The 23528-nt window shown below is 40.0% G+C and overlaps 3 protein-coding genes across 4 annotated transcripts; 2 read left to right on the top strand and 1 right to left on the bottom strand.

The window, feature by feature from the left end:
- Positions 1–968: 968 nt before the first annotated feature.
- cdc5l (CDC5 cell division cycle 5-like (S. pombe)) lies at positions 969–10087 on the top strand. Its single transcript, XM_067610686.1, has 19 exons — positions 969–1180; positions 2213–2316; positions 2580–2741; positions 3137–3264; positions 3447–3546; positions 3900–4026; positions 4142–4233; positions 4499–4643; positions 5057–5248; positions 5376–5524; positions 5622–5793; positions 6140–6304; positions 6545–6625; positions 7325–7576; positions 7974–8081; positions 8197–8286; positions 8453–8584; positions 9383–9463; positions 9671–10087. The coding sequence occupies exons 1-19, from the start codon at positions 1136–1138 to the stop codon at positions 9782–9784; spliced, it is 2439 nt and encodes an 812-aa protein (XP_067466787.1). The 5' UTR covers positions 969–1135; the 3' UTR covers positions 9785–10087.
- An 809-nt stretch (positions 10088–10896) lies between these two features.
- Positions 10897–19921, bottom strand: supt3h (SPT3 homolog, SAGA and STAGA complex component). Of its 2 annotated transcripts, none has more exons than XM_067610685.1 (12): positions 19827–19917; positions 18240–18343; positions 15342–15426; positions 14744–14830; positions 14450–14546; positions 14201–14352; positions 14022–14097; positions 12955–13067; positions 12757–12861; positions 12494–12622; positions 11774–11863; positions 10897–11180 (listed from the first exon to the last, which is right to left on the bottom strand). In XM_067610685.1, exons 2-12 carry the CDS (start codon positions 18329–18331, stop codon positions 11139–11141), a joined length of 1068 nt encoding a protein of 355 aa, XP_067466786.1. In that variant the 5' UTR covers positions 18332–18343; positions 19827–19917; the 3' UTR covers positions 10897–11138. The 2 variants fall into 2 exon arrangements, with proteins under 2 accessions (XP_067466786.1, XP_067466785.1); XM_067610684.1 differs by having other exon boundaries at positions 10898–11180; positions 19831–19921.
- Positions 19732–22943, top strand: runx2a (RUNX family transcription factor 2a). Its single transcript, XM_067611058.1, has 6 exons — positions 19732–19816; positions 20635–20825; positions 20970–21129; positions 21676–21780; positions 21881–21946; positions 22124–22943. Exons 1-6 carry the CDS (start codon positions 19732–19734, stop codon positions 22468–22470), a joined length of 954 nt encoding a protein of 317 aa, XP_067467159.1. The 3' UTR covers positions 22471–22943.
- Positions 22944–23528: the final 585 nt, after the last annotated feature.

Below are 23528 nucleotides of genomic sequence, written 5' to 3'. Positions count from 1 at the left end.
TATTTATTCAGTTCATATGCTGTTTAAGGGGCTTCTAGGTTATACAGATGGGGATTTTAGACGATCCTCTAGTATCTGCTGGTTAACGTTTAACCTCCACACAGAGAAACTATAGGCAAATAGGCTAAAAGCAGCACTTAACTGTAAAATCATGGTAAAATAATAGGCCTATGAGATTGCAAATGGAGTGCTTTTGAGAGGTGACAGCAGGTAGAGGGTTTAATTGAAATGAAACCCTGCAGTCTCGAAAGCACCCAATTGCCCATCCTTGGTCCATATATTCTATGTAAACTGTATTTTTATTACTGCGTAGGTCTAAAGCAAATGCATTGGCAGGTTTATTCTACAACCACCAGACGGTGCTATTGCAACTGATGCTAAATAACTAAATGATGCTGAATGGCAGTAACAGGCAGCTTGATGAGCATAGTTGTGTAAACGGTGTTTTTTAACATGTATAAAATTCCTAGTGCATCGTCAACCAAATAAACAAATAAATTGTGCCTTCAATATAGTTAAAATACTGTTGTGGTTTATTGGAATAGTGTAAACACCAAAATATAAGTCTATTTTTAAAAATTTAATTTAATAATTGAAATTCCTCTCTTGTCTGTACATTTAGAGGTGTTTATCTATATATTTGTGTAAAAAGCCTGAAAACGAATCACATGTTGAAAACACGTTGTCTGCAGGTGTTACGTCGAAGTCTGTTTCCCATTCAAACAGTCTCCCGCGTACCGTTGGCCTATGTTGTTGGTGTTTAGTTTAGTTATAGTTTTTAGAGTGTTTATAGCGTTTTTAGAGATAAAACGGGGTTGAGTTGAGATTAAGTATCACAGAAAACAAACAACTTGTTGGGGGACGGGTACAAATTTGGGCTCAGGTTGAGGTAAGGGGATAGAAAAAGCGATGGGGATACAGATTTCGATGTAACACCAACTGCTGCCTTCTTACCCATATTGCATTGCGGTGGACCAGTTGAGTTTCCGGTGTGGTTCACGGTCGTGCTCGTTCTGCGCTGGCTGTGAGGTTTTGTGTAGTGAAGTGTAAATAGTGAACACCAGTTATCTTCATAACTGGCTGTGAATCCGTTATATTTTTTTACTGAAGGAGGAGAGAGAAACAAGCCGCCAAGATGCCGCGAATTATGATAAAAGGAGGCGTTTGGCGCAACACTGAGGTACGTGTTTACATGGCTAGCTGCGTTTGCATGATGCTAACCACCAGTAGTAAACCTATGGGTCTGCGTTAGCATGAAGCTAGCTGCTAACTTAACGAGATTTAGCCCGCTTAAGCAAGTTTGGTTTTGTTGTTGCTGCCAGCTATGTCCAAATAGTTTTACTACCGCTTGTGTAAAGCTGTGTACACGAAAACAACAAACAACATAATTAAAGTGCAATGTTACGTATTTAATAATTGTTAGATATGTCATTAGCAAACATTACTGCAGACAGGCTGCAAGACGTCAAAGGACGGATTCACAGTTTTTCAAATCTGTCCTAAAAGAATAGTCAGGTGCCCAAATGAAGATTTGAATAGGTTTTTCTTGCTGTAATCATTTCTCCTGTTCATACTGACCATTAGAAGATCCCTTCATAAGTGTGTGCTATGGTGTAAGTTACTATGCACAAAAGTTTTAACTGAGGTTAATATGAAGCTTCAACCGTCCAAATGAGTCAAATCAAGTAGATATCTTTCAACGTTAGTCTTTTTAGTGCCAAAGTCTCTTTTTTTTTTACTATTCTTCCACCGCATTTTATGCTAAAAAGACTGTAAATGTGGCAGATGTCCACTTGATATGACTAAGTCAGACCGCTGAAATCTCATAAAAGCTTCAGATAAACTTGTAAATACGTTTTTACACAAAATGTCTGTGTGGGCACTCTGTGGATTTTGGTCCCCATCACTTACATTGAAAGTGCATTTGAAAATGCATTTTTTAATAGCCAGTATGAACATTAGGAATGATTAAATGAATGAAACCTCTCTCTGTGCTCATATACACACCTGTTTTAAGGCAGACTTGAAAAATTGTGAACCTGTCCTTTAAGTTAGAGTGGCAACGGTGTTATCTGATCGTGATCATAGAAGGTATCTCTTTGTAGACATCACCGTTTACAACATGAAGTTAGACTTAATTGTACGATAGGTTTGCATAAAATACTCGGTAAGACGATGTTAAGAGTTTATGTGTGTCTGCGTCTTTATCTAGGATGAGATCCTCAAGGCAGCGGTGATGAAATATGGGAAAAACCAGTGGTCCCGTATTGCCTCCCTACTGCACCGCAAGTCTGCTAAACAGTGTAAAGCAAGATGGTGAGTCTGATACTTTGGACACAAATGTGATGGGAACAACAGTAGTTACCCTGCAGTCATTTTCTTATAATATTACCTTCACTCAGGTGAATGCAAGAAGCCCAGAGGACGTAGCTTTTAACAGTAGTAACAATTTTTAGCTTGCAGTTGATGTAATTAACTGACATTCATAAAAGAAGAGCTTAAAGAGACAGCTTTCTCAATCATCTGCTGTGTGTTTGTTGAACTATATTGTCTCAAGTTTGCTTTGTGTCTGCCTACAGGTACGAGTGGCTGGATCCCAGCATCAAGAAAACAGAATGGTCCAGAGAAGAGGAGGAGAAGCTGCTTCATTTGGCCAAGCTGATGCCGACTCAGTGGAGGACCATCGCTCCTATCATAGGACGCACTGCTGCCCAGTGTCTGGAGCACTATGAATACCTGCTGTACGGTTTTATATGAGCTGACACACATCTATACACTACATATGCTTAGCACTTATAATGTTAAGACATTTGTAAATAAGACATAACAGCATGATTCATAAACTTACAGCCCATGTAGATTTTATTTCACTTATACTTCAATCCTGTCCACGGATGTGCTGCAGCTCAGCACGAGAACTTTCTAAAGAACTGATATCTCACTCGCACATAAGCACAATCCCTTAAGAATTTCTAGATATCAACTTCCAAAAGATTCAAGTAGAGGTTCACCCACAACACATCATTTATTAGATGCCAAATACAGAAGTATTTAACACAAGCTTGAGCTTCATCATATGATTTACCTGTGCATGTATTTCTGTGTTCACATGGTTCTTGTTTTTGTATGTGTTTAGAGACAAAGCAGCGCAAAGAGACAATGAGGAGGAGGTGGGAGAGGACCCCAGGAAGTTAAAACCAGGAGAGATCGACCCTAATCCTGAAACTAAACCTGCCAGACCTGACCCTGTGGACATGGATGAAGGTACAGTAATGGACTGTTACTTTTCTTTTTAATGGAAGAATGCTTTAATGATTTATTTTTTAATTCCATCCAAGCATGCACTTTGCTGTAAGAGACGGTAGCTTCATATTAACAATATTGCTTTGTATGTTTTCTAACTAAATAAATGAGTTTTGTGTTTTTGTTTGTCTCACTATCTGTAGATGAGCTGGAGATGCTGTCAGAGGCCAGGGCTCGACTGGCCAACACCCAGGGCAAGAAAGCCAAGAGGAAGGCCAGAGAGAAACAGCTGGAGGAAGCCAGGTTGAACTAAGTTCATACACACACAAACACACAGGCTGTATTTACAATTACACAGTTTTCATTACTCGTTTTCCATTCATTTGTTGGCTTGATGTATGAATTTGCCAGGTTAGTTAAACATTTAAGTTTTTGGTTGATCCACTGTTTTGTTAATTTGGGGGTATTCCCTGGGTCTTTTTGTATAATTATTTAGATAGCCATGACATAATTAAGTTATTTTTTATGTTAATTAGAATATTTTCTCATGCCTGATGTTCTTAGTTGAAGCTCTAGGGATGGGAAAGCCTACAAAGTTGCTGACAAGTACAAAAAAAAGAAGGCATAATTGAGTTTTTCCTCATTTTCTGCTGCAGACGGTTGGCTGCTCTGCAGAAGCGCAGAGAGCTGAGAGCAGCAGGAATCGATGTTCAGAAGAAGAGGAAGAAGAAGAGAGGAGTGGACTACAATGCTGAAATCCCATTCGAAAAGAAACCCACAGCAGTAATTATTATTCATTGTTCTGCTCATTTTAACAGAATCCACAACATCAGCACAGAGTCTTTGAGCTCGACATCATGTTGTAAGTTATTAATTGTTTACTTTTGTTTACTTTAAGGGTTTCTATGACACCAGCATGGAGCAGTATGACGCTCTGGAGCCAAACTTCAAACGACTCAGGCAGCAGCACCTGGATGGAGAACTACGCAAGTCAGTAATATTAAATCTTATATTTACAGTATAAAACACACAAACACTTTATAAATTACCAATAAATAACACCCTCATTTAAATGCGGTTCCACTTTGTGCACAAACATGATGGTAAAGTTAAATACACACACCTAGTAAGCATGACTAAGCAACAAGAGACACTAAAGACACTATTTACAGACACTAAATACAAATACACACCGTCTGACCTCACAGTTTTCATTCGTAAAACGTTTTGCTTTTCTGTCTGTGTTTGTCTGTAGCGAACGTGAGGAAAGAGACAGGAAGAAAGATAAACAGAAGATCAAGAAGAAGAAAGAAAGTGATCTGCCGTCTGCCATCCTGCAGACCAGCGGAGTGGCCGAGTTCACCAAGAAACGCTCCAAACTGGTTTTACCCGCACCCCAGGTAAACCACCGCACAGCGACTGGTGCACATGTACATCTTTTACTTTAATATCTGATATATCTCCTCAGACCAGTGGAGCTCATACAAACTGGTCTGTTACTGTTACACAGCAGGTAGTTGTAAGGACACATTGTGTTGGGAGAGGTTTGTACTTTTATCCTGATAAACATCCTTCCAGCTGGAGTAGCCTTTAATACTCTACTTTAATTATCACTTACATAGGGAGCTTTGCTGTAGTTTGATCCCAGGATTCATCAAGAACTCCAGTTCTTTGTTGTTTTCCTCCAATCTCTCTTTTTTTTCACTCTTGTCTTTGTACATTCATGAAGAGGAGGTAAACCCCCTCTGTATGTTCTTAGTAATGTTCTCTGCAACCTGTTATTTATTTATATTTAATTAAACTTTTCTTATAGATCAGTGATGCTGAGCTTGAGGAAGTCGTCAAGCTGGGTGTTGCCAGTGAGGTCGCCCGTCAAGCTGCAGAGGAGAGCGAAAGCGGCAACTCCGCCTCCTCCACCCTCCTGTCAGAGTACAGCGTCACCAACACCATGGCAACAGGACTACGTACCCCCCGCACCCCTGCTGTGCAGGACCGGATACTGCAGGTAACACGGGCACACATGATCAGTATCAAGTGAGACTCGAGTATTTATCATAAAGAGTTTAAATTCAGATCATTACTGTTTTTCTCTGTTAAAAACTTTGCACCTGTGTGTTTGTATTTTTTTTCAGGAAGCACAGAACCTGATGGCTCTGACCAACATCGACACTCCGCTGAAGGGAGGACTCAACACCCCGCTTCATGAGAGCGATTTCAGCGGAGTGACACCTCAGCGCCAGCAGATACAAACACCCAACACTGTACTCAGCACCCCATTCAGGTAACACGCTCACATTTATTCTGATATAACCACATGCAACAAACTAACCAGTTTTAACTGTAAATAATAATATTTGTGGTCTTTTCATCTCTATCAGAACTCCTGGAGCAGGTCAAGGGTCGGAGGGCATGACCCCTCAAGCCGGAGGAGTGATGACCCCACGAGGGGCCGGGACCCCAGGTTTGACCCCGGGCCGCACACCGCTGAGAGACAAACTGAATATTAACAGTGAGGAGCAACTGGCTGACCCTGCATTCGCTAAACACATGGTAAACACACACTGTCACTCAGTTCTGAATATATGAAATGTAAACATCAATTTAAACACTAAAAATGTTTTGTAAAATAAAGTGAAGTCGGCTGCTTTTCCATTTGAGGTCATTTCTAAGAAATAACAACTGAACAGATTTTCTAATGTCATACACTGTCATAAGTAATAAATGTATTCAAACAAAACAGAACCTGCATAAACAAATCACAAATTCTAATAAACGTTTTTTAAAAAGTAGACGTTGTGTAATTAAAACAACACTAATTACATGGAAAATACAAATTAAGAAAATAAAATACCTACAAACTTACTGCTGTCTTTCTCTCCCCCGCCACCACACACAGCAAAGGGAAAGCCTGCAGCAGCTGAGACAAGGCCTGATGTCACTTCCTGTTCCCAAAAATGATTTTGAGATCGTCCTTCCCGAAAACGCAGAGAAAGAACTTGAAGAAACTGAGACAGAGACCGGGTTCATAGAGGATGCGGCCGACATACAGGCACGCAAACAGGTGGGTGTGCCGCATACAAAGACACGCGAGGCTGTAGTGATGTAGAGGATGAGTCTCTTGAGTGCAGAACTTCATGTAAAATGCATAAACCCCAGTTCAGAATGTGTACTCATGTAGTTCACATAGAGCATGTCACACTCAGGTTTACTGTGTGTGTGTGTGTGTGTGTGTGTGTGTGTGTGTGTGTGTGTGTGTGTGTGTGTGTGTGTATGTATATATGTATGTGTGTGTGTGTAACAGGCTCAGCGGGATGCAGAGAGAGAGAAGGAGCTGAAGCTGCGACACACTTCTGTTCAAAGGAGTCTCCCCAGACCTACTGAGGTAACAGACACACTTATAGATGGTTTGATCAAGTTCACGTTCAAGTTATATCATGTTAAGATTTCATCAGTGTATCCAATCAGTCTTGTTCAAATCACAGGCAGCAGAAACCTGCGTTTGCATTTTTCAGTGATAAACTCAAGTTCCTAAAAGCTGTTAAAAATTAGCTGCCACAGCCTCGAGGACATTTTTCAGCAGCTGTGCTTTTTGTGCGTGCGCGGAGCCCACAACGTCAGGACTCGTATATTCAGGCACGCCTGCAGTGGAATAACTTAAAACTACCATAGAATTGTTCCAGATAGTTTTATTCACTTTACCAGGAGCTTTTGACAGCAGAAGGGCTCTGGAGGTCTCTGGTGGGCCGTGTTCCTGTTTGCTCACCGCTAGCTTCAGTCAGCTAACTTGATTGTTATGAACAATGTGAAATTTAAGCAGCGGCGTATAAAGCCTATCGGGGAAACATTTCAGCTCCAGCATAAGACGACACAGCTGTCAAGCTTTCTCATGCAGTCTTGGTAGCTGTTAAGTATAATGAATAAACTAAATAAAACCTAAATAAATAAACTTACATTAAAAAGGTTTAACAAAAGCAGAAATTCTAAGTCTTGGCATTTAAGACACAGTTTGTTTATTTGTTTTTTTAAAGCTTTTGTTTGTGTTAACATGATGATGTCAGTTTGTTCCTGCTCATGTCTCCAGGTAAACGAGTCCGTCCTGCGTCCGGGCTCCATGGAGCCCCTCTCCGACCTCCAGCTGGCAGAGGAGCTGATCAAACAGGAAATGATCACCATGCTACACCATGACTGCCTGCACCACCCATCAGCTAACGCAGGCAGCCAACTGCAGCGCGGCAAGGCCAGAGGCCCCGCCTCCACGTCGAATAACGCCTCACACATAGCGTACCTGGAAACGCACGCCTACAAGCCTGTCAGCACAGAGGAGATGGAGCAGGTAACACACACTGATGTTTTACTGCAACTAAGGATTATCTTCATTATCAATTATTTTCTTGATGAATTGCTTTGTCTGTAAAATGTTACGATTTAGTTAAAATTTTGTTTTCCCAGAGTCAAAGAGACGTCTTTTAAATCTTGTCTTGTTTTGACCATCTAACAGTCCAAACCCCAAATATTCAGTTTACTATCATGTATGATAAAGAAAAGCATTAAATTATCACATTTTTTGGCATATTTGCTGAAAAAATGACTTAAATGATTGATATCAACTGACTAATTTACTAATCATTGCAGCTCTAGTTTGATCATAACAATGTGTAAGGTGTGTTAAAGACTGTGACATTGATCAGTATCTAATAAGAGTATAACCTGTGTGACATGTGAATTAACAGGCTAAGCTGATACTGGCAGGAGAAATGGAGGTGGTGAAGTCAGGAATGGGCCACGGTGATCTCAGCATGGAGGCCTACAGCCAGGTGTGGGAGGAATGCTACGGACAGGTGAGCATCAGTAACAGCAGATAAACCACTTTTAGCCACGTTTCTCCTCATATGAAAACTACCTTTTTGTCAATAAATGTTATTTCATCTGCTCTGCCTCTCTCTCTTCCTACAGGTGCTCTATCTGCCCAGTCAGAACAGATACACCAGAGCTAACCTGGCATCAAAGAAAGACCGAATCGAAAGCCTGGAGAAGAAACTAGATGTGAGGAAACACACAGACACATGAAGACTGATAACAGACACAGATTTGTTCTTTTTGAAACAGCTGCATCTGTTAAAACTCTCTGAGACTAAATGTGTCAGAAACCCAGACTTAGATGTTTATAAAAACAAAAAACTATGTGCTCTGTCCTGTCTGTTCTCCTCAGGTGAACCGTGGTCACATGACAGCAGAGGCTCGGAAAGCAGCTAAACTGGAGAAGAAACTCAAAATCCTCCTCGGAGGGTTTCAGTCCAGAGCGCTGGGGCTACTGAAGCAGCACGGTGAACTCTGGGAACAGGTACTGAAGTCTTTATCAGGGCTTCCTGTAGAATGATTTGTTCTTCGGTCTTGGCGTATGTGGTGTGCACAGCCATATTACATCTGAAGAGGGAAACGTGTTATTCTTCTCCAGTTAACTAAAGGCCATTGTGTGAGATGTTGTGATTCTCAACAAGCACATTAACCTAAGTTTTTACTCATTGCAGTCAGTTTTGTTGGAGTTCACCAGCCATTGACATGTTATTTACTGCATATTATAGCTTAAGATGACCTTGATCAATATAACAATATATGAAATTTAATTAGTAATGTCAGAGGTGCAGCTCATAGTGATGAATTATCTGCAGGTTGTTTGAGGTACTTCTCAATAGTCAGCATATTACCTGCAGTATATTTGGGTCGGCACGCTCCCAGTTTGGAGCAGCAGGCAGGAGTACCGGCAGCAGCAAAACATATTTTAGCCACCAAAAAAATTAATATCAGTTTAAGTGTAGACTATATTCAGCCCTCAGACAGCCCTTTCCTTTAGCACTGCATTTTCTCAACTGCAGAACTTCCTTATTCATATGCGTGCCACATACTTTATTATGCCACAGATCAGCTGTTCGGGTTAGAAAGTGCAGTTGCAGAACTTTTTTTTACTAATGTAAAAATAGTAAATATCGACCGAATATGGAGTGAACTGATAATCGGTCTTTGACAAGGTTGTAAACAGTTTCTCTGCAGGCTGTGGTTAATAGTCATATCTAAGGCACCGTAATGAAATATTGTACTGTGGAGATGATGATGATGGTGTTATACTTGCTGTGTCCACTAGGTGGAGCAGGCAGCCACAGAGCTCCAGACCTTCACTCAGCTGAAGAAACAAGAAGATACTGCAATTCCCCGGAGACAAGCGGTAATATATTTAAGATATATTTACAATATAAGTGTGTATTTAAGTGATTGTTTGACATCCAGAACTCTGATAATATATAAAAAATTGTTGGTATGGAGAAAGAACTAATTATCACTGTGAGATTTAGCTGTTGCAGTGTTTTTTTCATAGATGGTTAAGAACGATGATAGAAACTTATATGAATGATCACTGATTTTTTTTTTTTAGGCTTTGCGGGAGGACGTGGAGAGGCAGATGGAGAGAGAGAGAGAACTTCAGCAGAGATACGGAGAGCTGCTCATGGAGCGGGAGGCATTAATTAATAGTGCTCAGAAATACTGAGCGACACACAATCTAATCACACGTTCATGCTACACACACACACGCACACACACACCATGGAGACGTTGATATCAAGCTCACAGCCATTCTGAGAAACAAATACAGAGAAATACGAGTTTCCTCTTTTCCGCCCTCTTAAGTCGTCGAATCGAAACTTTGTCGTTTTCTGATTATTGCGGCAATTCCAGAAACAAGCCCCGCCTTCATGTTGCTCATGTTGCAGTGATGTCACACGCTGAGTTTTGAGCATGCTCAGTATTCCCTTGTGTTTTCTGTAATAGTGACCATTAAAGTTTTTTTTTTCAACAACAACAACCTTGCAGTAAGTATCTTGTCTTATCTTGTAAAGGTGTTTTTGGTTTGTGTAGCAGTAAAGTTTCAAGGGTCAGAAAAGTCATTTTCATCCAGACATGCAGATTGTTTAGATGTGATGTTTCAAATGTGAAACATCACATCTAAACAAAGTGATGAATTGCTTTTCATTTGATGGTTAGAGCATTGAAAAAACTACATTTGAGAAGCAGAAACATCCAAAAACATCAACCGTGTTGTAAAGGAAATCCTTAGAACTTATTTGAAACTATCTGTATGACTTCATATCACTAGATGTAAGTGAGAAAATGTTTTTATGGCTCTGTGCTGGCGACAGATTGACCGTACATCTGTCCCATTCTTGTGAACGTGATATCTCAGTAACGCCTTGAGGGGATTTGGACTCGAGGATGAACTTGTTAGATTTTGGTGGTTAAAGGTCAAGATCACTGTGACCTCACAAAACACATTTTTGGCCATAATTCAATAATTCATACGCTAATTATAACAAAGTTTCACACAATGTCTAATAGGATAAAATGGTGAAGTGATGACATTTTATATCCAAAAGGTCAACTTCACTGTGACATTATGATGTGAAGCTATATTGGCCAAACCTGAACACATTCAAGGAAAATAAACTTAATACCTTTTATTAAATTCCTTCGCAAGGTCGCAAGGTAGTTTCTTTGTGTGACTGTAGCTGGATTTTCCCTGCCGTGTAAGAACTCAAAATTTACATTCTTCATTTAGTTTTGAAGAAATATTGTAATTCTTTCTGGATTGTGTGCGCTGAAAGTTATAATCTGATAGGTCATACTGTTGGCATGGAAAATTTTATTTATAAAGCAACTTTCTGGATGAGTCGTCACAAAGTGCTTCACAACAGAAGACGATATAAAAATAAATAAACTACAGATACAAAGCTAGTTAAAAAAAAACAGGACAGGCTTACTGAAAGTTATTAAAATGATTGGACAAAACAAAAAAAAAAAACAATTGTGTGTACAGGTAGGTGTAAGAAAAGGTGTGTGTTGCATCCTCAGCAGGCGAGGAAGGCCATCCCACTCCTCCAGTATGAGCTCTGACAGAAAGAAAAAGGATTTAATGTATCAGTCATGTTTCGCTGTAACTTAAATTAGGTGTGTTTTAAAGGACAGATTTTTTTAAGTGTCTTAATGCAGGAGTCACTGGTGCTCTAATCATCTATCCTGTCCATATTGACACTGAACTACACTATAAAAGATGTCGGATAAAATCCACAGTCCTCATTCTGTGCAGAAAAGCATTTCAAGGTTTACCCGAAGCTCATACGAGACTTCAGCAAATAAACTGAGCATCTTTCCAGTACAAAATCTTTGGTTTCCTTGCTGAACCATCACATGCAGGTTTGTCGCCAGTATGGAACAGTAGAGATAAACCTACACACAGGATGAAGACTTGATTTGACAAACGCAGACGGCTGAAGCCTCGTATTAGCTTTGGGATGCATCTTTGGACAGAATGAGGACTGAAGATTTTGTAAATTTAGGAAGAGATCAATTCACGGCCAGTATGGAGAGGAGGAATAATTACAGCGACAATAATACTCAATGTACACATGATGAGTTGTATTAAGACAGACCTGAAAACACCCAAACCCAAGCTGTGTGTGTGTGTGTGCGTGTTTGTACTTACTGTGTGTTTGTAGTTGTATCTTCTAATAGCCTCTCTGATGTGACAGGGCTGGATGGCTCCGCTGGGAGGTTCCACTGTAGCCGGACAGCTCTGAAACACACCACACGGTTTTAATACGACACTGTTCAGGACACACTGAGGTCACGTCCTCGGTTTCTGGGAATGTGGGATTTTAACAAACTGAGGAGGAGCTGACACTCTACTATTACATCAATTACACATAATTTGAGGTTACAAACTGACTACTGTGGCAGAAGCCTCCATTGTTTTTATCATATAACAGAACTTAGTGTCTCCTGACATCAAGGTCAGTATATTTATATGCCAGTGTGACATCAATAAAACCTAGGAATAACTAATTAGAGCTGTATTAGTCATTTAACAGAGCTGTTTTGATGATTGATTAATTGTTTCAATAATTTTTCAAACAAAAATGCAAAACATTTGATGGTTCCAGCTTCTAAAATGTGTCTTTCCTTGTCATATATGACAGTAAATTAAATATCTGAACATAATAATTAGACTGTTAGTCAGACAAAACAAGCAGACTGAACATACCTGTGGCCTCTGAGAAATTGTAAATGCAATTTTTTTGCACAATTTTTAACATTTCATAGACTAAACGATTAATAGAGAAAATAACTGATAAAGAAAACAGTCGTCACATGCAGCCCTACAACCAATATTTCATAAATAGGACTGCAGCAGGCGCACACACACCTTCTTGCGTTTCCTCTGTCTTGCTCGGCCGTCCAGACTGCCGTTACCTTGTTGGAGGGGCTTAGCGGAGTGGGAGGAGCCTGGAGTGGAGGGAGGAGTAGCCTCAGGTGAGTCTGGATCCTTCTTTACCTGGTAAAGAAGAAAAAAAGGATGTGGTGTACTAACATAAAACACAACTGTGGGCTCCAAAGCCCTGGTTTAAGTGACTGAAAACAACAGCATTTAAGAGAATTACGTGTGTGTGTGTGTGTGTGTGTGTGTACCTCAGTGTTTGTGCTATAATGGATGTAGCTGGCAGAGATCACATGACTGATAGGATTGGTCTTCGCGGCCATTTCCTGCTTCACCAACAGAGACAAGTCTACAATCTAGAGACAGAGAATGACAGGAGATGGTTTTAATGACAGAAATGTTTTAAAGTAGAGAGGAGACAGTCACAGGATCATTAGTTAACACGTTACCTGGGCAACCGTCTCATAGGCCAAGTAGGACAGTATCTCCATGGCGATGCTGTTGGGTTTCAGCTCCAGGCTGCTGCAGTCCAACCAGTCTCGAAACTTGGACGCTTTCTTAGCTGGACTCACATTTACACACAAAAACAAACAAAACAAGACACATAAAAGCAAGAAATTAAATGAGCTCTGTGTTGTTTAAAATGCTAAAACTACACAACTGATTCCCAACATGTTGAAACATTTTTAATGAAATTAATCTCCATTCAGCCTGCACCTGCATCATCATTGAAGAAGAATACTAACTTTGAAACTACACAAGTCAAAATCATTGAGTCCTTGTTTTATCAGTTCTATTAAGATTTTTTTTTGTAATTTGCAGGACCACAAGTTTTGGTGTCTGTATTAGTTTTTTCTTCTGTCATTATCCTTTATTAGAAAGAGATGAAATCACTTGTTTAAAGATCCTAGGGCTGTAGTCTCCTGGTCGACTGGTCGATTAGTTGGTCGATATGTCCGACTAAATTCTCAAGTGAATGAGGTTAGCTCCAAAGTTAGCAACAATAGGTTAGCCTAACCTGAAGAGGCAAAACGCAGAAATGTGAGCCCTAAAAGATCCCCTCCAGACGCACAAAACTCTGCTTTAATTTGTGTCTGATATGATTCTTACTTAACAAAATTCAATTCAATACCAATTTAAAACTTCTTAAAATGACATCTCCTCCTTCTCTCTCATTGAAAAAAATCAAGAATCTGAGATATTTTTCTATTTCAAAAAGTTTAACTGCTGGACACAGGATGTCCCCTACTTCACTGTAAAGTCCATTCTCATTAGTATATGTGCACTGTGGAGGCTTCAAGCTTCCACAAAACAGTTGCAGAAGTTGAATACCAGACCACGACTGTCTCCAAACTAGCTGTGATGTTACAAATCCACAGAGAAACTTTCCCCCCTTCAATAGATGAATGTGAAAACTAATTTCTAGTGTCCACCTCTGCACAGTGAAGCTAAAACATCCAGGTGAAGTAACAAGTGAAACACATTTTTAAGAAAAGGGGGACTTTAAAAATCTTACCGAAGCTCAGCTGTCGACTCTCACTGAACTCGGAGTACTGAGCCTGGTCCATAGCTCGAGTCTGACGCTCTAAACGCTGAAGATACAGAGACACACGACACATACACAGTTAATAAAATAATAATAATCACTGTCTTCAATAAAAACCGACCTGTGAAGACATCATGATGACCTCTGACCTCCATCCGCTCCTGTTTGACGGGGTCTACTTCCTGTCGATCGGCCAATGACAGGAGCTCGCCCGTCTGATCCAACCACACCAGGAAATCCTGGGCCAGTCGTTGCCTCCGCTGGTTACCACCGGCAACACCACCAGCAGCACCTGCACCACCTGAGAAAATGTCCAGTAAATCAATATGTAAACACACAGCAAACATGCGTCAGGTAGCAACAGACTCATATGTGTGTATGTGTGAGTTTGTACACACTTGTGTCCTGTTGCATGTCGTCATCCTCAAGAGTTTTGAGTAGTTTGGATTTATAATCTCTAAACTGGAGGTATTTTAATAACCGTGCCACCTTCCTCTGGTCGAGAGACAGAGGACAGACAGACGGAGAGAAAGAGAACAAGAGACAGAAAGGAGAGGAAATCAATAAAAGTCATTCATGTCAATAACTACAAAATATTATTTCTAAGTTAGAGTTTATGAGCAGCAAGAGCGATTTTTCCGTTAAATTGTGTCTTAAGCATATTTTCAGGAGCTTTTTGTGTGTTTAGTTACCTTGTCTCTCCTCATCAGGAACAAGATGTCCTCCACTGAGATGACCCTCGACCCACGAAGAGACGCCCCCTCGCAGGCCTGATGCAGCTAATAAATAAACCCAATTAGCATCACAGTGTTAGTTACACAAATGTTCAGAAAGAAGAACATCTGGCCGTTAGAACCGCATCAGATGTAATAAGACATCTATGGTTTATAGGCAGCTGCTGTTCTCCTGAAGTCACAGTAACAATGTTAACAAACAACCTGTTCTCATTCATATATAGTCATATATAGAAAAGTATAAAGAAATCCTGTTATAAATGTGGATTTAAGTCTTTCAATTGATACCACATAGAAATCTGTGTAGATAGTAGAGTTTTTTTTTATCAGTGTTGTGTCATGCAAATAAAAGATATCTGTCAGGAACTTTCAAAGGATGAGATTGTAAGAGGAGTTTGATATAAAGGAAAATGACAGCCACAGACTTACAAATTATTCTGTAGTAAAATCTGATTAAAACGTTATATTTACAGTTGATTGTGGCCTTAATAAATATTTCCTTCTGACTTTACTCATTTTTTTCTTCTACTATTATGTCAAGACAAGTGTAGGTTACCATAGTAATGAGCTGCGTGTGCACAATGTCCTCCACCAGAGCTGCTGTCTCGTGCAGAGGCCTGCGAGCATCTCCCAGAGCGAACCTGACACACACACACACACAGTCATGTTTCCATCACTACAGAGGAAGGTACATTGACTTGCATTAATTTCCTGGAGACGTATCCTAACCTTAACATCACCCTAAACTTACCTTCACCCTAAAATTCATGATTTACGTTAAGGGGACTTGCTTTTTGTCCCCATAACATGAGGAATACCTGACTGACACACACACACACACAAACACACACACAGTACTGCAGAGCCGAGCTGTATTTCCAGTGAATCCTCTGAGAGACGCAGTCAGACTGCAGGTGTTAATGAGCTGCTAATCGTTACAAAGTTGTTGCTCATTAAGAACCTTCAAAGCTCTTTGTTTGGATTTATTTGTGCAGCATCGCAGGTGCTAAACATTCACTGATGTGGTGATTTTGCACCACAGCTCCAAGAGATCGCCTGCTAATCAAATAGTGCTGTGTCATCTTTTTACTTGGATGTTCATGTTAATGCTCACTTCTCACTTCTCATCAATTTATTTCAGTCAAACTGCTGCCAGATTATAAAACTGCATCAATATAACAAACATCAAGCATTAAGGTCCTTAAATAGAAGCAATGTAGACATTTATTTATATGTAAATATATATATGGGTTATTTAATTTACCTATACAATAGAAATAACCAAGTTGCACTTAATAAACTGTGAGAATGAACTGTGGTGTGGAGATTCTTGAAGAATACATAGTGCAACTTCTGCCTGATTTGAATATATAGTATAGAAAAAGTAGAATTTTGGTATCTGTACTTCTGAGACTAAAGTATTGTATCACCACAAGTATCGAAAATAGAGCTACAACAATTAAGCGATTAATTGATACGTCAAGCGACAGAAAATTAAGCGGCAACTATTTTGATATTCAAATAATCGGTTTAGTCATTTATTAAAGAGAAATGCCAAATATCTGCTGGTTGCAGCTTCTCAAACATGAGTATCTAAAGCTTTTCTATGTCATGTGATGATGAACTGAATTTCTTTGGATTTTTGACTGTTGGACAAAACAAGATGTCACCGTGGGCTTAAATTAAAAAAACTACGACAGGAATTTTTATACAATTTTATGACATTTTATAGATAAATAAATAGAGTAATCGATAAAGTTATTCTATCTGCCTAAAACTAAGCACCTCAAAACAGGAGAACGTGCACATTGATATTAAAAATAACAATAAAAATTTAAGTCAAGGCTGCATCCTCACAGTCGCTGTAACACCTCATGTCTTAAAAACGTCAACTTTTGTTGCTGTCCAAATAAATGCAGTTCATACAAACATATACGTACATGTCTTTCTCCATCTATCTCATTCTTTTTTTCTATCTTTCGCTCTCTCCTGCCCTCACACACAAACACACACACACACACACACACACACACACAGGTGAGGTCCAGGGGGCCTCACACACGGTTTGACCACAGTTTGGTCAAACCTCAATTTGCATCCAGAGAAGCCACTTCCATGATGACAGACTCACCTGAACCCACATCCTGAAGCTCATTCCTTCACTCATTCCTTCTCTGTCTCTCCTCCTATTGTGTCTCTCCATACATTCACCACAACACCCCCCACCCCCCACCCCCCTCCTATCCACCCGCCCCTGCCCCCCCCACCCATGTGCTGTGATTGGCTGGCTGCAGCTGTCAATCACAGAGGTGAGTGGTTTGGGGTTGTGGGAAGGTTGGCCTCAGGTTCGGAGGTTGGCTTCAGGTTTAGCGTTGGTTTAGGTTTTGGGGTTTAGTTGGGTTTCAACCTCTCTGACCACCAACAACACATCTCGAGAGCAAACACACAACGCAAGGTGAGTACCCCAAAAACAAACACACACACACACACACACACACACACTCACACCAGTGGCAGGCCACACATGCGTGTGGTTTCTTTAGAAAAACTAACAGAAAGGTTGAATTCGTGAGATAAAAACACTTCCGTGGGGGGGGGGGGTTCTCCGCACTTTGCAAATATGTATTGTGTTAAGATTATCTGTAAACTACATACCAACATATTTAACTGAAATATTTTAAGTTATTTAAAAAAAGGGAAAGCTGCGTTTATTTAAAACACTAAAAGTAAGCAGTTATACCACCATCTTTTATCTTCTTCTTCCTTTTTTCTTTCATTTTAGATTTTGATTTTCAGTTCATTTACAATCTCTAAGCAAATTCATTTTCTTATTATTTCAGGAAATAAAGTTTTTTTTGGTCTTTCCTCTTCTTCTTCTTCTTCAGATTCCATGTTTATCAGCTTTATTGTCCACTGACCATCACACTGCCTGCTGCTGCTAAACTGTTTCATATTTCAGGAATGTTAGTGAACATTTGTTTGCACAGCTGTAGCTCTTCTATCAGTTAGTTATTTGTCATTTTTAGTGACCTGAAAGTCTACTGCTGATATCTTATATGTGCACTGATTATGAATGATGTTATTGTAAGATTTCTTTAACATACTTGTGAACTAGTTCTATTTCACTGAGCATAACAATATTTCCCTTTTATTATATGGTTTGTAACATAATTTGAAGTGTTGTGGACTGTTTTTACATCATCTGTGTTTCCTGTATGTCCTTGAGGCTGTTTGTTTTTTGCATCATGAGCCAAAACACTTCCCAGTGTAATTATTGTGGCTCTGTTACTGGTTTAACAGGCTGCCATGGCTTCCAACAGTCTGTTCAGCAGCACCAGCCCGATGCTGTACTGGGGTGAGTCTACTCTCATTTGTCAGTTTCACAGAGAAAGCAGGTGTGTGTGTGTGTGTGTGTGTGTGTGTGTGTGTGTGTGTGTGTGTGTGTGTGTCTTACATCATGCTCTGTAGCTCTGGGATGAAGCTGGTCCTGGATGCAGGACGGTCTTTAGAACTGGAGGCGGTGGAGCCAGCCATGGGACTGCTCATAACCTCATCTACCTTAAGACATAAAACACAACAATGAAATAAAGCTGCATTAAACCAGAAATTAAAATGAACTGAAGAAGCCTTTTAACTCACCATCACACCTCATGTACATATTCTGTGTCTGATCTTCTTTCTAAAAATATTTTGCATGTCTAGACTCATTTTTGTAAATATAAACAGCATGTTATCTATAAGCAAATTGAGAAATGTCAAGATCAATATTCGACCTCCACACACAAATATATTGGTCATTGAACACAAAAGACTGTTCTACAGAGGTGGAAGAAGTATTCGGATCCTTTTAGTAAAAGTATCAATACAACAATGTAAAAATACTACATTACAAGTAAAAGTCCTGCATGAAAAATCCTGCTTAAGTAAAAGTACATAAGTATTATGAGCTTGATGTAGTTAAAGTATTGCAGTAAAAGTAGTGGTTTGGTCCCTCTGACTGATATATTATTATATATGACATCATTAGATTATTAATAGTGAAGCATCAGTGTTAGAGCAGCATGTTACTGTTGTAGCTGCTGGAGGTGGAGCTAGTTTCAACTACTTTATATACAGTTAGCTAGTTTAGTCTAGTGGTTCCCAACCTAGGGGTCGGGCCCCTCCGAAGGGTCAGCAGATAAATCTGAGGGGTCGTGAGATGATTAATGAGAGAGGAAAGAAGAAAAAACAAAGTTCTGATACACAAATCTGTTTTCAGTTTTTGGACTTTTTCTCTGATCTAAATATTGGATCATTTGAACATTTATTGAAATGAAAGCATGTGAGAAGTTTAGAGGGAAAAATCACTATTTGGTGGAGCTGTTAACAACTCATAGACATGTGAAATGTGACCCCGACTACACACTGCTTTTTGTAAGACGTCAAAAGCCAAAAAGGTTGGAAACCAATGGTTTCATCTTTAACAATGTGTTGTATTTTAAAAGCTTGTTATATTATCCATTGTGTCAAATCTTCAACTGAAAAGTAACTAAAGCTGTCAAATAAATGTAGTATAAAGTAGCATCACATTGAAATACTAGAAATACTACAAAATTGTGCTTGAGTAAATGTACTTAGTTACTTTCCACCACTATTATAGATGCTGGTAACGCCATTTTTGGGGAGAATAACAAACTATTCAGCTCTGCATAATAGAGCCTAAAATAACAAGATAGCAGAATAGATTTGAGGCGAATCAACACACACACACACACACACACACACACACACACACACACACACACACACACACACACACACACACACACACACACACACACACACACACACACACACACAGGACAGGTGGTGTGACCGCAGTAACTTCCCCTCCGGCAGTGAAATCTGAATGATAATACAGCGCAGTTCCCTCCTATTCAAACACTGCGGTGAATAAAACACAATGCATGAAACAAAAAGGCGGACAGGAGCAGCAGGAGGAGGAGGAAGAGGAGGAGAACCACAGAAAACCAGAGACAGAGCTCAAAATAAGTCTGAATACTCACCAGACTCGTTCAGGAAAACGCTGCCGCTGTTGCTGCTGTTGTTGATACTTTTTCGTTTGGTTCACTATTCGGCGCGATTTGATGACGTTTATCGATCTCGGCAGCGCCGCGGAACACTGGTAGTTGTAGTTTTCTGCCGTTTGGTATCAAAAACGTCCTCTCACCCTTGATTAATAATATATTTATCGCTGTATTTTTGAACAAATATATAGTAATATATATATAATATATAGTGGAAGAGGGATGAAGGCAGAAAACACCCAGTAACTAAGCGATATGTTAATTACACCGGGTTTAGCAGCTATAATTGTATCAATATCCATATCAATACTATATTAATTCAACATTTAAATTAGCTTGATACGATTGTTAATGACCAGTAACACAAATAACAATCAGGGTTTCAGCCCGAGGTATTAATTTATGTGATTTGTTACGTTATATCTTTTGTAAAACTCAGGTCATAATTTCTACTAAATTACATAATTTTATAATCCAGTCTATCAACATTTGAATTTGTGAGTTTTATCACACTTATTCTACATTTCTCTGTAGACAAGGCATGAATGTATTTTAAGAAGTTCTTATGATACATCCATGGATTGTGTAGTTTCCCTACACAACAAAATCAGATTTGCTCAGTTTTGGATCCTACAGGAAAATACCTATATATTATAGAGAGGCTCTCTCTTATGCAAAAGAAAGTTTGATATTTATCTGGATTAAATGTTAGTATGAAAGGTTTTAAATCATGCCACCCAAAACCCTTTGGAAAAACCATCTTTGTCGATTGTTCCCTGTCAGATTCTGTGGTGAAGCGTCGGCCACTACCATCGCCCACCAACCGCCAACTGGATGACCAGGAGGCGAGGTTCCTCCACCAGCGCAGCACAGCGCCACCCAGAGGCCTGGTGCAGACCGACAGCCCGAACTTCCTCTGCAGTAGCCTGCCGCATCACTGGAGGTGTAACAAGACCCTGCCCAGAACCTTCACTGTGAGCAATCATCTATCCATCTAATCAACACTTGCTTAAAAGATACTTTTTGCCTCCAGTTTTTGCCTTCAAGGCTGACTACACAAACCCTACCCCCCTTTCACAAAGTTAAAGGACCAGTCCTAACGTTTCTCCGTCCTCCAGGTGGTTTCTCTGGGCAACGACGTGCCAGACGGCGTGGTTGTCACATTGATGGCTGGCAACGACAACAACAGCAGCGCCGAGCTACGCAACGCCACAGCGACCATGAAGCAAGGATACGCTCACTTTAATGACCTCCGCTTCATAGGTCGCAGCGGGAGAGGTAGAGAGACTGAAGCGATGTTTGATTCACATCCTGTATTTGGATGTTATGAGAAAAGAGACACCATATTGGAGGTTCAACATCAAAAGGTCTTCACTTAAAAACCATACAGGATAACTGGTAATACAAGATAGAGGACAAGCGGCAGGGATACAATATCAACAGACATTAAAATACATAAATACATTAAAATATGTAAAGTATGATTAAATTAACCCCAAAGCAAAACTTTGCTGTTGGGCCCCTGTGGACCCCAACTACTCACCTCCCACCCTCTGCATTGTGGACTAGATGAACCTTGTCACCTCCAAGTTCCCATTAATATCACACGAGACCAACCAGTACTCCCACCTGGTCCCATGTTTACTGTGTGTCAGTTAGTTTGTGGTAATTTAACAACTTTATTTACATATATGCAACATTTGAGCACAATATAAACAGAAATAATCAGGGCCCCTCCAACTATCTGTATCAAACCATTTGTTAAATCTCTTTAAATTGTTTTAATTCACCTGTAAATGTGTCTTTTTGTGTTATTTTTTCCAGGCAAGACTTTCACCCTTTCAATCAACGTACTGACCTTGCCCCCTCAGATCGCCACACTACGCAGCGCCATCAAGGTCACTGTGGATGGACCTCGGCTGCCGAGACGTTAGTACACAACAGAAAAAATCATATGTTCACATGTTTGTTTTTTTCCTCCCCGAGCTTTCAGTCATTCTTACTTTTTTCATTTCCTCCTGTCTCTCAGGACAGAGGCAGAAGGAGGTGAAAACAGGAGCTTTCAGATCATCCTGCAGCAGCGCAGCATCATCAGGTACGAGAGGAGAGGCACTGCAATCCATATTTTTTTATTTTAAAGCTGTAGGATTTTAAAAATTTTGGTAGTAAATTTACTTTTAGAACTATGGAAAAATGGGAAAAAAATAATAAAACTGTCTTCATAAAAAAAAATACATTTAAATCAACTTTAAAAATCTTTCTTTCTCTCCAGATTGTAGATCCTTTTCCTCCTCTCTCTGGACCAATGAGCCATCCTTCCTGGGTCAGGTGACCTCTCTGACTTCTCCTTTCACTCCAAGTCCCAGAATGCACCACGTACCTCCTGCCCTCTCCTACTGCACCCAGCCTCCGCCATACAGCTCCTACCTGTCTGCTCCTCCTCCTCCCCCTCCGGTCAGCCACAGTGGTCCGTTCCAGCCGGGCAGCTTCTACTACGGACCGAACCAATCACTCCAAACCGCGGGGGAGGACCGCAATGTTGCCACTGCACTAACCAATTATATTGAAGGGGCATGTCTTTCTATCAGAGGGGAGGAGCCTGTTTGGAGGCCTTATTGATCACTGCCCAATAGCTGCGTCCCAATTCAGGGGCTGCATCCTTCGAAGGACGTGGTCTACAAAGGCGTGTCCTTCTTAGACCAGGTCGGGTCTACAGAGGATTTACCAGCTGTTCCCACCCTTACCTTTGCCCCACAATGCACCGCTCCTGTCGCCTAGCAACCTTGACAGCTGCAGTTGACAATGGAGACACAGCTAGTAGAAATGGAGCCAGAAATTTTAATTTTATATATTTTTTTCTTTGTTTTTTTTTCACCATTTATTAGAGGAAGAGGATGGAGATGCTTCACCGTTAGCGTTGGCGCGTGATGTATATGAGGCTGAGAGAGCACCATGGTAAATTAAGATTGGTTAAGCTGCGTACAACAGTAATGTTAACATTAGCTAATTAACAACAGTTAGTTAACGTTGTTTATACAGCTAATGTCATTTAACTTTGACAGTATCATTTTATATTGAAAATAACCTTAACCTTACTTTAATATTAAAAAATAATCAGGTTGAGTAGTAAATTTGAGGTTTTAAGTTTTGTATCATTATCTAATCGAGTGAGTTAAAATTCAAGACTTACATTTAAAAGAGTAATCATTGGCCGCTGTTCGAGTCGCAGACACCATTCTCTTTTTCGGAAAAAATCCAATCATCGCCAGCATGCAGTGAATTTTGGGAGAGGTTGGGCCGTGAAGGATCCAGCTGTTGCATCCTCAGAATTGGGGAAAAGAAGGCTACGTTTCTCAGCTGCATTTGAAGGAGTCTTTGAAACGGGACGGCCTCGGTCGCGCCGCTGTGACACATTTGGTTTCCAAATACAGCCCCTGAATTGGGACACAGCTAATGTTTAGTTTTTGTTTATCAGTCTGTTTTTAAATCCTGAAAAATCTTCAAACTTTTGTTCTTTTGACATTTTTCAGTTATCTGTGTACACTGCACTGATAAAGTTGTTCTTATTTATTGCATTATTATAATTTATTTATCTATCTATTTATTGCTTTTGATCATTATTTAATCAATTTACTTAGAATTTGTCGTTAATAATAAATAAATAATCTAATAAAGTG

The sequence above is a fragment of the Thunnus thynnus genome, chromosome 14 (genome assembly GCF_963924715.1).
Source record: "Thunnus thynnus chromosome 14, fThuThy2.1, whole genome shotgun sequence".
In the NCBI taxonomy this organism is placed as follows: domain Eukaryota; kingdom Metazoa; phylum Chordata; class Actinopteri; order Scombriformes; family Scombridae; genus Thunnus; species Thunnus thynnus.
Note: the sequence above shows the minus strand (reverse complement) of the source record. Positions and strands in the feature narration are given on the sequence as shown.